Consider the following 18,769-nt stretch of genomic DNA (forward strand, 5'->3'; position numbering starts at 1 on the left):
TATAAATAACGCGTTAAATGAACTTACATATTAAAAGAATGTCTCAATAGACGAACAGTCTAAGCAAAAACAGCCCTCACTGCAAATCACACGGCTTCTGCAAATGTTAATAACAAAAGAGTTTGTTCGTAAATGTCATAGACGTTAAAAGCATGGTATTTCTCGATATTAGGTAAAATCATTTAGTAATAATAAATACCTTTTTTCTGCTTGTTGATGGCGTGGGAAGAACTTAAACTGGTATTCAATGTTTCAAGGCAAAGGATACAAATTCTGTGGGAAAGGCAAAAATTATGACTACTACGTGCTCATGAGCAACTTCAGTTACATCAAAAGATTGACCATCAATGAAATAATTTTTGTCCAGCCAAATCTTGAAATAATATACTCTAAGGGAATTACATATTTACTTACCATTTTGCAGTATTCGAATTCAATATGCATTCTGCTGGGCAGATGGTATATACTCCTGAGCAGCGAAGAGTCAGAAGCACAACTGGCGGCAACGGGCCTTAATAGGGTCTGCGTAGCAAAGCACCATTATCTCTTTGCCTTGGACGCTTTCTAAAAATATCTTAGAAAAAAGAGGGAACAACCCTCAAAAAGGTCATTCTCCTGCATATTTGCAAGCTTCCTTGAGGGAAGGAGAATTTTTTTTCCTTGATGCAACTTAAGTTGCTCGTGAGCTTCTGTAGGTTAATAAAGGCTAATCTATTTTATGGAAGTATTAACAAAAGACCTTCAAGGAGATCAATGGTAAAGCTTTGGTAATGCTTAAAGTATTAAATGATGTGGTGAACAGGCATTACTATCACTCATAGGTGGTGAGTAATGATGTCTCCTTGCCATAATAGTCCTTTTGGAAGAATAAATGGAAGTCATGAAATGTGTTGAAGCATTGGAATTGCATTACGTAAGCTGCAAAGAGTGATAGGAACGGGAATTGCATACTTCCAGCATGGAAAGCAGAGAAATCTGATCACAGGTATTGATAGCCCCATCATAGTGTGAATCAATGGTCAACTTATTGCATTACAAGTGTTTTTATAGCAATTATTGCTTCTGGTTTTTGATAATATGCTCTATTCTCTAATTATGGCTAAGATTTTTTAAGCATTGTGGAACTTTAAAGGGATTTCTTGCGCTATTAGTTGTAAAGTTTGGGAACACAAGGGGCGAAAACTCTAAATATATAAGTCCACTTTTAATGACACTAAAATTTTTGTTTAAACTTGCTGACTCAAAGAAACGAAGAATTATTCCAAAGTATAAAAGACCCTTAAATAATCTCCACCGCATCTTCTGCGGGGGGAACTGGGAGGCATGCCAATATTCAGCTCAGAATTCATTACCTTCATCTTCATCTCGTGATCCTATATCTCAATAATCTCTCAAACGATCGCTAACAATCCTAAGAAAAGGAGTAAAAAAAGTAACATCTATCCATCTTATCTATTATATCCAGTTGAGAGTATTGAAATTATAATTGCCCTAACAATGACTGGCAGTATTGAAATATGGAAATCCCTTAACCGTCATTTTTTTACGGCACAAAAGATTAGATAAGCCTGCTCTCTGTGTGTATGAAGGCCTCTTCCTATTGAAACGCCTTAATATGACGCTTTTTGAATTATCCATTATTTCGTGATTGCCTTGCTCTAAATAAGCATGTCTGTCATTACATTGCCTTGCTTTAAATAAACATGTCTGTTAAGGGCATGTTTATTTAAAGCATGGCAATGTAATGCAATTGACCACCAGAGTTTGAACGTAAAGTATGGTAAGTATGGCTAGCAAATATTTCTTGTGTTATATCTATAAAAAGTTCTTCTTCACGGTATATGAGGTACTCATTGAAAATAATACTGTCTTTTCTAATTAGCTATTCCAAAACTCAGATTTAATCGAAATTTCCAGTTTTCTTTTTGTGGTGATGTCGTCATTTTGCAACTTAAATGTGCACAAAAAAGCTTGTGGGCGATCTAGGTTTTCTAGATCAGAGGCCATCATTAGTCAGTTCTTATAGGGGCATCAGTGTGTTCAGGTTAGATTTCCGTATATTAGTCTTTGTTGGGACATGGGATTGCATGTTATAACATAATAACTCAAGCCTGATGCATGAATATACACCAGCTACTTATGGACATACATTGACAGTTCAACTGTGGGGTATGCTGGCTCCGGGTTGTGTGAGTGGCACGTGGCCCCGGAGCAATGCAACTGTGCACTCCAATGCCACCAAGTGACAGATCGATTAACTAACAGCCTGCCAAGGCACCCATTATGAAAAACTGGAACTTATAATTTGACACTGCATTAAAATATTATTTTTTACTGTAAATGTTCAGTCCAGCTAAAGCCAACGCACAACAACGGTGCCATTTGAGTCACCTGGTCATAACTGTATAATCCGTGGTTTTATTTTCTTGTCTTCAATCATATTCTCATCCATGAAATATCCTGTTTCTGCCTTAAATTAAGTAGATTTTACCTACATTAGAGAGGGTCTTACGACATTGTTTGCAGTAGCTCAGTTTCCATAATTAATAAAAATATTTTATTTCTGTTGTTTCATTGTTAACCGACAGAATAAATGCGTGGATGCATTCATTATTGGAGTTTCTTTTTACCTTAGTGTTAGGCTGATTAACTGTAAAAACACTATGAATTTCTATTTAATTTTTTATTGTTTTTTGCTTCGAATTGTGGATTTTTCTGTTGAGGTTACTGAATTTTTTACGTTGTTTTTTCCTTGATTGCTAATTCCCCAAGGCAAGTAATATTCATTCATTAATTTTCTCCTGCTTAACCAAATTCTAGGAATAATTCGCGGTATAAATATATTAATTTAAAGGTACATGGGAACCAAAAAAAAGACAGGACAACAATTAATACCTTACGACTAAGTCCCATATAGAGATGAAGCTAAAATTAAAAAGATTGTCCTAAGTTTCTCCATCTTATTGACAACCCGTTAATCATAAATTAAATTCATCGTCAGCGGTAAATTTAAATTGAGGGCTTAATATATGCAATTGGTTTGATTGTATATCCATGATATGTAATTGCAAAACTGAAGACGATATACACGAATATCTATGCTCAGACAGGTTAAAATGGAAATAGGGTACTGAATATATATGCCAAATGAACTACTAAGGTTGAAAGAAGTATGTACAGTAAGTCGTCTTGGAGAGTACCATACAATATCACAATGTTCTCTTGTAGCTTTTCATGGCATTGTTGAACATGTGATCTCACAATTTTTCTGGATCTCACCACTTTGTTTGTCTTAAGATGACAATAGCCTTCATGTGGAAGAGCCGATATCGGTATTTTGGCCGCATTCATGTAGCCCTCGTTCAGGCTGTGCTGTGTCTGGTCGGTTTCTGAAGTACTCTTCTTCCAAGCAATGAAACTAAGAAAAATATCAAAATACTACTAATGTAGGAAGAAGTGTGCAGCATAAGTTGTCTTCGTGAGTACCATTTAATTATTAGGCAGTTTATAAATTTGGCTTCGTGGGGAAAAAAGCTTAGGCTGTTTCATGTTAAGAAAACATTAGTTCCAATTTGAATAATATTATCGAACACGTTGACAGGATTTACACACAATGTGGACTTCGACAGGAATAGCCCCGGGAAAGGCACGTCCATACCCCCTTCATCCCCCCCTGGCTACACCACTGAACTCAAGAAATTTCCCACCGTGCATTCGCTTGGATTCAGTTTGAGACCCCATCAGTCTAGGATGCACTAATGAACGTTACTTTAATCCAAAGAAGTATTTCTAAGTCAGAGGGATCATTGATTTTGCGATAGGTGAAGTCATCGGCAAATAGGGGAGTTTTAATTCTAAATATGAACCGTAGACTTGTGAAGTTGACATAAATTTAAGTTTCTAACAATAAATGAATCTTGCATTTACAAAACGTTGTAAGTGCCAAAAGTAACATTTTAAAGGGAAACAAAAAATCGTTTCTCTTTCTCCTGAAATGGAGGATGAAACTGCTACTTCTAGTTTTGTTTTCTCCTGCTAGATGCAGCACTATCCAGACAAACTGTTTTACAATGGAAAGGTATGACATTTACATCGTGTTTTAGTATGAAAAGTGCATTTTTCAAATTTTGGCATTTACAACATTTTGGAAATGCACGATTCAATTATTCTTGAATTCAAATCTGATGCTTTCCCGGCGAATATATTCGAAAAAGTCTATTCGGGCTAAAGGTGGTCTCCCTCCATTCTGCATGAATGGCATTCCTGGCAGAATAGAGGGAGACAATTGATTGTGAGCACGCTTGTCAGCTTTCTTATCTGGATTACCCGTGGGGTAGAGGCTAGCCTGTGTTCAGCTCATAATCCTTACCATCAACTTCATCTTGTGATCACATATCTCTGTAATCTTGCTTAAAATCAACCAAACAAAACGTTTAAAAGATATCTATCCTTCTTATCCATTGTTTTAAGTCGAGAGAATGGCCTTTATTTTCGCCCTAGCGATGTCATAAATTGGCAATACCTACACCTACATTTTTTATGAGGCACTTAAGATTAGATAATCCCGTTCTCTGTGGGTGTAAGGGCCTCTTCCTGAGCCGCAGGACGAGCAGATCTCGTGCGAGTTGCATCTTACTAATTGATCTGCCGTATTTTTTTCAACACCTGTTATCTGAGACGTATTTGTCCATCATATTGGATTGTAATTTCTATAAGTTTAAATAGGCATTACAGAAAGGTTTGCTTCGTACGAGTATAATAATTTTCCCATTTCAGTGACAGAAGTAATTTATTTTACGTTTCACGATTGTCTTCTCTGTATTGGGAATAGGAGAGCCGAGGAAGGAGCGAATATCGATTTCAACCAGATTGCCTAAACCATTGGGTAAGTACATGCAAACGCATGTAATGTAAGTTTTTTTATGGATTATGCATTACTGTGTGATTGCCTTACTTAAAATAAGCATGCCATTCAAGTGCAAGATTTTATCAAACGCAATCGAACCAACTGAGTTAGAGCGTAATGTATGGTAACAATGGATAGTAAATATTTCTCATGTTATATAGAACGTTTTTTTGCCACAGTATACATCGTACTTATTACATAGCATAAAAACACTACTACAAAAATCTATTTTAAATGTAATCCACTAATTTCTTGTCCACGAGACGTAGTCCTAACCAAAATAATATGTACGAAATAGCTTTTTAACTACCTCTATCAGAGTCCGGCATTATTCAGTTCTTATAAACTAATCAACTACTGCTTTTGTTTAAAATGATGTTAAAATCTTTTAGATACTCTCATCTTACCAAGAATATCTAAAATTTAATTTTTCAAACAAGTGATTAAATGCATGTTTTATTAAGTCCATATGTTTATATAAAAAAGGGGAAAATGTTTAAGTAGTGGTCTCACTGATTCTTGATACATAAAACTTATTTAAATATTCTGCAAATATAGCCAGAGAAAGTAGGCGAGAAAAGTAAAATTAAGAAAAGCATGTCCTGAAAAGGCATAAGTTCCCATTTTACTGTTTAATTTTTTTAGAGATGCAGACACAACTAAATTTTCCCAACAACTACAACAAAACAGACCTACTTAAATAATAGTCGTAGTTAACAGTTTAAAATTCAGTAACATAGTAAAACTTTGCTGTTATATACATGAACGACTGAAATTATTCAAGGCCCACACGATAAAATATTGGTGAATTTTAATTTATCGCCTAGTAACGCCTTGAATACAATATGTACTTTAAAGATTCCTTGCGGCATTTTTATATTATTCTACGTCGCTAATCGTGTGAAATTCTGTTTTTCTACCGTCCGTCTTTTCTTTTGACCGTCATTTCGCCATCAGTTCATAAACATGAATGATTTTCAAATTATGGCCATTTGATGCTATCTCTACTCATATTATGGAAGGGCCAAGAATGGAAACATTATTCTTTTGCATACTGAATACTCGGAATCGATAGAATAATCTACGGAAGTGCTGAAAGTTTGGCATCCATTTTGTCATTGCTCTGGATGTTTGTCGACCTGGTCGTAAGAAACCCACAACAACCTTACTTGATAATCGCCTTCTGTATTTCTTCCTTTCATCTTATCTCAATGGCTTTCAATGTCCTTGTTGGGATGCAATTACCACAATCCCAAATATCCTGAAAACAATACGCTGAGTTTGAAAGTTAAAGATACGATATTCAGTGAGCTACTCTTCAAGGTGAGGTGATAGGAGTATAATTCTGAAAGTGGATAAGACTATTTAGAAATCTCTGTTACCATGGGATGTGATCCAAAAAACGCTACATTCGCTACACTGCGCTCTCGACGGAAAGTGCTCCGGAGCAGAGGTCGACAGGCGATACGTTCGCTACGAGAATTTCTTTTCGAAGCGGTCAAGAGTGGAGTCAAAATGGCGGAATGAACTGAGGCAGGCTAGCTTGATTATGAGATGGAGGAGATTGTTTCAATTGTGACTAGAGGCGATCAAGGTCATTGAATATTAGTGGTTATTGTCGAATATAATTAGAATAAACTTTATTTGGAAGATCGTGGTTCCTCAAAGTAAAACAAGAAACTTAGGACTACATTTCTGACACCTACCCCCCTATACTTCTTCCTCTGTAAACTCATTACCTTACTAAAGAGAAAAGTGGGTGTTCTACGATTTAATAACTTGTAATATATCACTTATTATGGCTAGTGACTATAATAAAACTTTAATACATTCTATTTACCTACTTCATATATCTTCTTTTCCTTCAAATTTTACTTTGTGGCATTCGATGATGTGTCGAAATATGTTCTTTCAATCGTTTCTATTGCTGCATGTCCCTTAAAATAATTTTTTGTGGCCTTCTGTGCGTAAGGGATGCTTCCAGAGGCTTTGAGTTTATTTTGTAGAAGATAGGAGAATGTCTATGGAGTGATAGTGCTTGCTATATATTCATTTAAATCACAGTTAAATTAATATCCTACCTGTGAATGCCAGTGTCTTCTTATAATTAGGATTATGATAAACATACGACAATTATTGTACGAAAATATTCTCTTTAATATTAGGTAATATGATACTCTATGATTGATAATCAAACCAACAAAAACTCAATGATAACCATATTATAAATATTGTCTTATTTTAAGAATCAAGTGGAAACATGCACCTGTACTCCTCCCCAAAATCTGGATATATACCCTCGTTGTCTGAGTATTGTGCAACTAAGGAAATTTTATTCTTTAAAAGGAAACAGAATTGTTTTTTTTTTTCTAATTTTCAAGTAAAAATATTCAAAGTTTAATAAGTGAAAGATAGTAATTTTTGATCCAGTATAACATATACAATATGAGGGCGCCTCTAAAATCTGTATAGGCTTCTTTTTTACTGAAGAGTCAGAGGGAGATAACAAGTGGACGGGAGGAGTATGTAAGGAAGATAAGCAGGGGTGGTGTGGGGTGATTGGGGCCCTCCGCTGGGGCTAATCTTTTATTTCCTTACCCGGGGTGCCCCGCCTTGGAATATTTAGGAAATCCTTTGCTAAGAAATTGATTTCGACAGGGTTCTGCTTCTCAATAACAGGATATAAGTTTATGAAAAATAACAATTTCGTTGGTTAAAGTTCTGTGAAAGGTGGGAATATCACAGCTTAAAAAAATTCAATAATGTTGCAACGCTAGGTATTGACCAATTGCTTCATTACCCCACAGCAGGAAAGTGTAAAAAATCGTGTATTTCAAAAAACCAAATGAGTCTTATCGTTTTATATAAGTATCAATCGAAAGAAAAATACCGAAAAATACGTATTCAGACATCATATTTCTGCAGAATGCAAGTCATTTATTGAAAATTGTGCGATTAGCTATTGCCACTGTCAATGATGACAGTCAAATGATATTTTGTCGGAGTTAAAAAAATGGAACTTCCCTCGAATTTCCTGATAAGGAGTAATTTTAAACGTCACAGCCGTGAGGCACAATCTTCAAATACGGTTATCAAGTAAACATTTAGCGAATTTAATTAAAGAGTTACACAAATATTATACTAAATTATTAAATGGATAGTTACAAATGCAATAATAGGATAGAAATATTGATGCTTTTTGTCTTTTTGTAATCTTTGCTTTATTTAATTATTCATATCAAACTCGATGACACATTAATTTACTCATACAATTTTCTTATTACTCTTCTCCTATTTTCTAACCAGTTTCTGCTTTCAGTGTACGTTACCTCTGTATGAATTTATTTTCCCAGTAATTTCAGCCACAGCAATTCCGCGATAATTTGACCTACTTTTCTTCATTCAATCTGAATGTGAATGCAATTCTCTGTCTGCAGTCAATGGCATTTCAAAGAAGGGACTCAAATCCATTTTCCAATGCAAATAATACGTACTCTAGATGAGCACTTCATTCCAATTAATATAGATGATATGTCCTCCAACTCAACTGTATTCTTCTGAGTTACCCATCCAATCTGCAAATTGGCTGTCTTTTTCTCTCTGAATACAACCTTTTTTGTTTTGTGTAGGGTATTTTGAAAGCATTTCCGTTTGCTGTTTTCATGCCGTGAAGAAATGTGAATAGGAACTCACGGAAAGATTCCAACATGCATCGCCTTATATTGTTCACTATAGAATAAATAAAAGTAACGGCCGTCATGATACCAGCTCGTGATTGCCTTGCATGAATCGCCTCGGTGATTGAGGAATTGGTCGTGCCTGCGGACACGATTTTCTATACCTTCTTCTTAGTATTTTTCCGCTAATGACTTCCATCAATTTTGGCTTTGTCCTTCGCCCTTTTAAAAACGCTTCCATTCTAGCTACGTCTTCACTTCAGCGTAAAGTTGGAATGATGGATGGATGGAGATAAGAGGATCACCAATTAAGCATGTCAGATGGAATCTTTTAAAAGGAGCTATTGTCCGTTTTCAACATATTTCAAGGTTATGCAGTCGATTCGGTAGTCCCATGGTTCATTAAAGTAACATAATATAAGTGATGCTGTACATGGGGAAGGCAATTGAAAGCTAAGGTAATTTATATTTCTTAGAGGAGATAAGGAAGTGAGGAGGAAAACCTGGCGTAAGCATGCTTTCAATGAATGGCACCAAGGGGAATAAGACTGCGCTTCATTTGACGAAAGAAATATTACACTTGAATCGCCCTCCAGAAAGTAACCATCCAAATATTTATAATTTTTTGATGTATTTCCATCCATGCCGGCATCTGCTATTAAGTTGTTACCCAGGAACATTTTTCTATTTGAATACAAGAGGGCAGCACTTTTCCACAGCATTTCAATGCGTATGTCCCCTTTTGGCTCACAGAGTCATCATCTGGTACAAGAATTTTTCATTAAATACTGTGAAAAGAGTTACCATCTACAATTTAAATATTTCGAACTTCCACCATGTAGCACCTGCATCTGTTGATTTTCATCTATTGTTCTTATTTCTTTTTTCTGTCTTTTTTTCCAGCTGCCTATTTTCCAATCTTATCATGTCACATCATAGATTTTCGAGCATATCATCTCCATTTTCATTCTAACCTCACTTCCCTCATTATTAAAGGTTCTGTAATAAACGATCTGTACTCCTGATTGGTAGAAAACTGTCTCAACATTTCTAGCGTAGCTATATCTATTTTGGTCTCAAGCGGAATTTTTATTTCCTCCTAAAAACGATGGTTGGGAATAATTGAATTTCAAAAATGCCATTCCAGAGCATTTTATATTTTAATTTGCGTTGCATAGTAAGCAAGATATTTTTCTCTAGTCACGCTTATGCTTTACTTTTAATGTTCCTACTCTGCTATCGACATCTTTTAAGGTAAATATTCATTGTTTTTCTTTTCAGTCAGTATTTCATCCTTTCGTAGCAACACTGAGATCGTGTGTAACTCCTCGCTGACCAACGCCACCACGCCTGGTTCCCATTGGAAACTCCCTGTATTCTGAATCCAACATACTCTTAAATAATTATTTCATTATTTCGAAAGAATGGCAAGCAACATTTCTGCTAGCGGCGCTGAGCAATTTGTTGAGGAGAGGCTTTTAAATGGATTGTTCACTGGTCCATTGCTTCAGCATAAAGAGCTGTTGAACATGTTGGAAGATGTCGATGTTAGGTACATGCATCAAAAAACACTTTTGCATGTTGGTGTGGGACTTGGAAAAACTGACTGGGTGGAGGAGTTATTGGCGAGAGGGGCCGACACAGACAATACAGATGACAGTCAACAGAATGCATTGTCTTCGGCTGAGGAGATGGTGCGGCAGTTCCCTGATGATGTAGAACGCTCAAAAGTGCTGCAGTTGGTGACGTTGGTTCACAGGAGAGACCAAGTTATTTTGCGTCGTCTCGAAGCATCTTGGAGTAGGAGCACTGAACATGTAACACCTGTGGCTATCCCAGAATGTGATATCGCATCTCTCAAGTCCTCTGTGGACTCATTGAGGCGAGAGATGAAATATCTTGTGCGACAGCTGAGCTCATCGCTGGAGGAACTGAAAGCGCAAGTGTGTGGCCGGGACACACTGTTGCGTTGTCTGGAAGAAGCCGTGACGTCAACAGCGGAGGATATTACGTCGATCAAGCTTGGAGTGGGTGGGGAGGCATCTTTAAGTCAACCTACACCCGATCCGGTCGTAGCAAGGCAGGAGTGTGTGGACGCCATGATGCGAAAGACTAGGATAGTGTATGGAAGTGGTGTTGATGAAATGCGTAGATTGTATGAGAGACTGTATGATGAAGATGAAATCACTGCGTGTATTATTAAATATTTGTTTGGTGATGATCGGGTGAAAGTGATGGTGGATTTTGAATCTGAGTACATTGGAAGGATGAAGGAGAAGATTGTAGATTTGGATGGGACTCGGGAGAATGGGAGTGAAATTTGTATATTTTGTGATTTTGAGAGTGAGATTGTATATTTGGGTGCAAAGGATTGTTCTGGTAATAGGGAGAAAGTCGTATGTGCTGAGTTAGTTTGGGCCCTCTCACAATTTTCCCTGAAATTGGTTTTTGATAATGAGGGGAGGCCATATAGCAAGGGAGATGTGGAACGAGAGCGAGAGTGGATGAGGGCTATAGAGGAGTTGGAGGAGAGTAAGAAGAGGGGAGAGGGATTAGATTGGTATATCGATCATGCATTTGATATGAAGACACTGGAGGCAAAGGTATGTTGGCTTGCGGCAGCTGTCCCTTGGATCATCACTTTGTATGGATCCACAGATGGAAGAGCTATTCTGCAGAAGAATTACCATCTCCTCTTCTCTCTCTATTCTAACAATGTGATGGGAACACTTCTAGCCAATGCAAAGGTGGGTCTTTTGTCTATTTCTAATGATTTTTTATTTACATCATGGTCTTCATTTAAACATAGAAATCATTCTTTGAAGCTGTTTTAACCAATAAATCTGTAATTAATTAATGTAAATGTAAACAAACTTTTCAATTATTGAGAGATTTATTCAGAATTTAATTTTCTATGATTTCCCAAAAGTGGGCCACTCAATGGTTTGGCAAGTAGTGGTAAAATGAAACTTCTGGTACATTGCATGCAAAATCCTTAGTTGATCCTCTCATGTGTTCTATGAGTATTTTGATGTAATGAGAGCGGGGTTTTGTAATATTAAAATATTTAAATGCAATTTATTTTAGTCAAACATTCTACTTCTTGGTATTCCAAGATGCGGATTAATTTTTAAAAGATAACATGTATTGAAGATCTTATGTACCATAAGTTTAAGTTAGTGACTTCAAAACTAACAAACTAATCTAGTGGATAAATATCGAAGTTAAAGATAAAATAATATAAGGAAATTGAAGAGTGCCTATATTCAAATCCATGATATATCAATCCAGTGATTCATACGTGAATTCCAAACAATAGTGAAAGTCTTCCAATATTTTTCACTTGTAAAATTAATTATTATTGTAGAACATGGGTTTATTGGAAGACATGTAATAATTGTGGCTTATAATTACTGCCATTGCATTTTTGAATTGGAGGTAATACTTTATCTCACTATGAATATTGACATTGCATTTTGTTTGTGATTGCATTATTTTTCATTCCCTTAATTTATATTTTTTTGTTTCAGAGATGAATTTGGCCAGATATAGTATGGAGATTTTGATGGAGCCAGTCCTGAAGAGGAAAATTCTGTTAACATTATTATTTTTTTTATATAGCCTCAGTTTTTGTTGGGTTAACTTAATCACTCTTGTATTTCGTGCCATCATAACACATCTTATGATGGTACTCTGTCACTTTTATTGATTTCATGTTTGGTACATTGCACTTTTTTCATTAGATTGGTAATCACATTTTTAGATTCATGTTGTTATAATTTTGTGGACATAAAATATAATCAGTCTTTTCTTAGTTATGCTGCTGGGATGTTTGCTCAAAGCCATCGTGCCCAGAAATCTATTTGTAACATATACTGCTCTTTCCTATATGTTAGAATTATATTTTGCCAGATGTGCTTATGTTTGCAGCCTTTAAGTTAACACTGTTTTTTTTTTGTTCATAGCTTTGGCCATGTTTGGCCCATGCACTTGAGAGCCATTTCCCTGTAGTTTGCAACTGTAGTGATATTGGCGTGAAACTTTGTAGTGCACTATATTAGTCAAAGATGATTATTTTTAAAGATATGGTGGATAATTTAAATTGATTATTTAGCATTTTTCAGTCATACTTTAATAAAGGCTTAGATGAGATTTCTTTCTTTAATTTTTTTTGCATATTTGAAGACATTTGAGAAATATCATTCTTCAGTAATTTAAAAAGTTCTTAAATTCATTTTCCTGCATGTTTGTGACCTTATTCCATATTTATTCTATTTGCTTATTCTCAAATTTTCCATGGTGTTAGAGAAGATACATAATTGCATTCCTTCATTCGTGCACAAGTACATTTTCAACATTCACGTATCCTTTGTATAATATTCAGTAGACTCGAAATGGTAGGCATTTGCTTATTTAGCAGCAACAGTAAATGTCACATTATCCTCACGATTGCAGACTTGGTTTTCAAGGATTAAAGCAAATATAACGGTTAAACATTTTACCTGTTCACCTTTTATGAAATGTAGCTATTTTTGTTTCATGCCTTTGTGATGCCATCATTCTTTGGGATTCCTTGTAATTGTAGGGCCTATTGTTTATGATGGCTGTTTATTCATCAAATCTTACATTGGACTGAACCCTAATCCAAGGAGGATTTGTTTTTTTTTTAATAATTTTTTTCAGGATTTTACAGCATTTTTTATTTTCGGCATTATTAATTGTTACTTATTCATTTCTGTTATTTTATTGTTTGATAAACAATATCTTTTGTCTCTCTGCTACCTGGGGGCAACAGAAATTTGGTTCTAATGATGTATAGTTTTTTCCAAAAGAATATATATTTATGCTGCTAATATTATACTAAGAAATATTTACTTGGTGTTCTTAGTAATTGATTTTTTAGGTTATTTCCTGAGGGATAATAATTATTTCAATTTTTTACATATTTTAAGACATTTGAAAAATGTTGTTCTTAAGTAATGTAAAAAGTTCTTGAACTCAACTTCTTATGTTTGTTACCTTATTCCATTTTTATTCTATTTTGTCATTCTCAAATTTTCAATGATGTTAGAGAAAATCATTGCCTTCATTCATTCATGTATACATTTTAAAATTTCACATATCCTTTGTATAATATTAAGTTCACTATAAATAGTAGGCATTTGCTTATTTATTAAAAACATTAAATGTCTCCTTATCCTCACGATTACGGACTTGCCCCTATGAAAAAATTGTATAAACCTGTTTCAAAATTTTATACAATTTATACAATTGCCATGGTAATTGTATAAATTATATAAAATTTTGAAACAGTTTTATACAATTTTTTCATAGGGGTGGTTTTCAAGGATTAAAGTGAATATAATGGTTAAGCATTTTACCTGTTTACTTTGCATGAAATGTAGCTATTTTTGTTTCATGCCTTTGTGATGCCATCATTCTTTGGGATTCCTTGTAATTGTAGGGCCTATTGTTTATTATGGCTGTTTATTCATCAAGTATTTCATGGACTGAACCCTAATCAAAGGAGGATTTGGGATTTTTGTATTATTTTTTGTTTCTCAATTTTACAGCATTTTTTCTGTTTTGCATTATTAATTGTTAGTTATTCATTTCTATAATTTTATTGTTAGATGAACAATATCTATTGCCGTTTTGCTACTAGGGGTAACAGAAATTTGGTTCTACTGACATATTTTTTTCCAAAAGAATATATTTTTATATTGGTAATATGGTACTAAGAAATATTTACTTGGTGCTCTTGGTAATGGATTTTTTAGCGTATTTCTTAAGGGATATTAATTATACCTTTGCTACACCATGTCAGTTAGTACAGCCAGATTAGCCATCCAGATTTTGTAACTTTGTTCCAATACGTATGAATAGAATATAATGATTTCATTATCTCATCTGAAATGCTCCTATTATATCTGGATAAAAAAAGATTTTATAATCATGTCTTGAGGTATAAATATAACATGTTAATTGCCAACTGATTATTACATGTAAATGATAATATTGGATAATGAACACTTTTATGAGAAGAAATATTAATGCCTGAATTATTCCCATTCATACCTGTTGGTTTATCTCTGCATTTGAATGGCAATATATCCTCACTTGAGGTATTTTCTGTTTTCATTTATTTTTCATTTTAATTTCCTTCACAATTTTTTGTATTTTTTAAATATGTCCGTGCATGATACAATAAGGAACCAATACTCAACATTGTGGCTACGAGGTGGAATGCCCGAAAGCCGTTACTAATATTCTAATGTTCTTTTTTTACTCAATCATGAAATTTTTTTCCAATGAAATTCCTATATATATATATATATATATAGAGTAATTCTTTTGTGATTGTTCCTCACCGGACGACACTGAAACATCAAATATTAGTAAGGCTAACGAAGAAATACGCACTTGGTGTGCATTTTGGTGCATCTGGGGTGTTCGAGAGGGGAGCGGGGAGGGGTCGCCGGCGGCCTTCACCCAAAATCCATTTAGTCAGCTGTCGGACAATACCGGAATATAAGTACATATCCTAAGTTCCCACACCTTCATAGCCAATCGAGAGGCGTCTTCATAGACCATAGGCTCCTTTCCTGCATTCGCAGATCTAAAAATATTTCATCACTTCTCTAAAAGTTGGTAACATCCATTTGTTTAACGCCGACGAGGCGCCCAATAAGGGACTAGTCTTCTCACTGCGCATCCTTTACTACCTTCTACCATCTTCCGAATTATATTATCAAAGATGAGCGCCCTCCTAGCAGCCACGCGGGATAAATTTTGCTGCATTTGAGGTGTGGGATGGGAAGAAAGGAGCGGGGAGGGGACGGGATCGGCTTGCTGCTCTTGTATCCGCGACGCTGCGTGGTGTTGGAATATTTTCTTCGCGGACGCGGACTCAAATTAGGCATTTTGTGGCTAAATGGTGACAGATACGTCAAAATGCACGAAATATTTGTCCTAAAAGATCAGTAACTCGGCCAAATCTATAGATAATGACCACTAAATATTATATTTTTCGAATTTTGACCCTCCCCCCTAAATTGCATTTGAGCGAGGGTCAGGGGTTCGCGTAGAGGTCTCAAATTTTTCAGGCCTTATTTTTGATCGGTCCCACAACTTTTTGATTGGGCCTGATGGATTTGAAAATAAATCGATTTTTGCGATCCGCCGTAATGTGCAGTTACAACAAACCCTCCATCGTAAGAATTATTAGCTAATCCTACAGAGAACTCACCTGCTACTCCCACTACTCCACTATCATCCAAATGGTTCCACACATAGTTTTTATGCTTACATAGGGTAGGGTTTGAAAACATTAATATTTGAATAATCAATGCTATTGGACAAGACAAGGTTAGTGGTCAACAGTGGAAAAAAATAATCTTTTCTGAGGGACCATCACCTTTATTTTCTAGGACACAACATTTCATCAGCATCTTTCTGTAGATTTAGTTGTCGAACTAATTAATTTTTCTATATTAAAATATGGTATTAATAAAAACTGACCTTCTTTATATGGCAACATAACACTTGGACAATGTCTGGATGGATTGCACATTACACCCAGGGATTATGTTTTTCACTAAAAATACACCAATACTCTGAATATTCCCAGGAATTTCTCCATACACTGTCTCAAAATGATAAATCCAAGTTTTCAATAGAGGCACTATCACAAACAGGCAGGGATGGGCAAAGAAACAGACTTATTTTCAAATTTGTTTAGAGAAGTTGCAATCGCTCGAGAACAGCCATTTTTGCTCATGTTTGCTCTTGCACTTCATTCAAGTTTTCCCCCTTTTCTGTAGAAGTGGAGGTATCATTTGTGTTGGAAGGAATGCGGTCCTCTTGCATCAATCCATTCGAATTATATATCTTCATCAGCCTCCTCGTTACCGTTTCCGGGGATAGCATGCTCCATTTACACGTCCTCGGGCTACATTCTTCATTCTCCTTCAGTAGCTCCAGAATTTTCCTCTTCCTAATGTCTGTAATGTCCTGATCCGTGTATTCTATTACCATTATTCTCAAAGGGTCTTGCATCATTTTTAGCTCATGTACTGTCTGTAAAAAAGCAAGATACCCGAGTTTGAGGAGCTCTAGCGTCTAAACGAAGCAATCAACTTCAATGCAACAAAAAACATACGAAAGAGAATTCATTTCTGTGTTGTAACATGTAGCAAAAAATCTTCGGCTTCATAGTATTTCCTGTTCTTAATTTTTTTTCCCCAAAAGTACCCGTTTTATGCGCGTAAAATCAAGTTTTCCTAATTTGAGCACTTGACATTACCGTAGTTTTCTTTCCTATAACTATAATCTTGATATGAACAAGCCACATCTATCACTAGTAGTTAGCCGAAATCAAGCTGTTTATGCCACTAAAATTAACGGAGTTATTATTTACAACGCAAACACCTGCTAACTTCCAAACCAGGGGGTCAATTGAAAATTGATATGTGCTGTTGGCTTCCGTAGAATGTTAGTAATACATATACGTATATCATACACGTTAAATGTCAGTGGTAAAACAAAAGTACTAAACAGGCAGCGAACCGACAGCGCAGTCCCCCACCTGTCTACTGGCTGTGGTCCAACATGTAAGGAGCAGAAAAAGCCGCTTCCGTAACAGGGAGAGAACATTCCAAGTAATATTAGCCTCTTGGTGCAGCTTGGCTTCCTAGTTACCCTCAGCGCCGATTCCCCGTTCAACGATAGTTTCGCCAGCGTTGCTGCAGGCGTCTTTAGGTTTGAAATGTCGGATGCAGATGTTTTGCAGTCTTATATAAGGCTTGATTATGGTAAGGTGCGGCAAGGTATGGCAATTCGCTGGTTTGGAAAAGAGTTTCTTCGAGGCGTTGGAGAGCGAGTGGCTGTCCTCCCTGTTGAAGCTTGGTGTTTTGGCTATTTGGATAGCCTCTTTAATCAGCCGGGGAAATTATTGATTCTGTATGGTGATGAGTTTCCGAAGTACACGTTGTGCATTGGCCTTCCCCATACATGCTCGGCGATGGCGGATAAACGAAATTATCCATTGTTGGTAGCTCTTTGGTGTTCTTTCATTCTGCATTTCAAGGCTCGTGATGTTTGGCACGTGCACGAGTCTCCGCAAGAGCACTCGACTCGGTATTTTCGTCTTCATATCTGAATGGAACTTGGCCTTTCATATCGGGTCGTCTGTCTCCTTGACACAGGATTCTTGTAAACACGACATAGTCACACACTTGTGACTATGCCGTGTTTTGCCAGAACCCTCGCACCTTTTTCCGATGTCTCGGATGCATACGTCCTTGAAATGCACGATGGAAACGAACTAAAGGCCCACCAAAATAGACAATTTCGTTTATTCGCCATCGCGAAGCACGCCCAAGATTGACTTTGGAAACGCTAGAAAATTTTGGAAGACAAGTGGTTCCTAAACTGGCCGCTTTCAGACGCTGATGAGCTGTGCGTCAATTTTTCCGCCACTTTACCTATCTTCAAAACTTTATCGCAGGTGACTATTAAAACCTCTCGGGCGGTATCCTCCCGGACAAGAGAATGGGGGACTACTTTCACCTCCGGAATGTTTTACCCAAGGGAATTCCATCGTGAGTGATAATTTAACGTTGGAGAGACAGCGACTCCTCGGGATAATACTGTGGTTGTTTCCCCTTGCCTTCCTCATCGCAGTACTACAGCCGTTCACGTAACTGTTCTCACGCCTGCAGTGAAATGAGTGTCGCTGTACTGACCGCCGTGGCCTCTATCTTTACTCATTTGAAGATGACCCGCTGCCTTCTCCTACAGATGATGCGAGGCATACTTAGAAGCCTCCCATCGCCAAATCGCGGCATTTCCAAAGGCTTTGTGTATTATTTAGTTGGCCTATCTTGCCCAGGGATAGGCTAATATCTGCTCGAATCACTGCTGCCTTTTCTCCATGACTGCTTATCCGACATATAAACTTGCTTATATCGCAGCTTAACTTAATGATTAAATGTTGACACAACATCTTCATCTTCGGCGGACGCAGCCGGTAGCTTTAAACCTTCAACTGCGGGAGCGTCAACATTTTTCTGCCACTGTGTGCGGGACCTGAGCGGGAAAGATATTTATTCGTGGACCCCGGGTGTGTGTCTAGCAGGTGGTGAACCCTCTTAATTCGGGACAGCCCACCCTACCCCCTGACGAC

General features: G+C 36.5%; 2 protein-coding genes across 2 annotated transcripts in view; both read left to right on the forward strand.

Moving 5' to 3' along the window:
* The first annotated feature begins 4,798 nt into the window (after positions 1–4,798).
* The window catches only part of LOC124173173, a 386,795-nt gene continuing 372,824 nt past the window's right edge, over positions 4,799–18,769 (forward strand). The window contains exon 1 of the mRNA XM_046552683.1: positions 4,799–4,885. The gene's annotated coding sequence lies outside the window, so the exon portion shown is untranslated. The remainder of the gene's footprint in view (positions 4,886–18,769) is intronic.
* On the forward strand, positions 9,870–12,223 carry LOC124173178. The gene is made up of 2 exons (XM_046552694.1): positions 9,870–11,330; positions 12,114–12,223. Exons 1-2 carry the CDS (start codon positions 10,008–10,010, stop codon positions 12,117–12,119), a joined length of 1,329 nt encoding a protein of 442 aa, XP_046408650.1. The 5' UTR covers positions 9,870–10,007; the 3' UTR covers positions 12,120–12,223.

Source organism: Ischnura elegans (genome assembly GCF_921293095.1).
Source record: "Ischnura elegans chromosome 13 unlocalized genomic scaffold, ioIscEleg1.1 SUPER_13_unloc_4, whole genome shotgun sequence".
Lineage (NCBI taxonomy): Eukaryota > Metazoa > Arthropoda > Insecta > Odonata > Coenagrionidae > Ischnura > Ischnura elegans.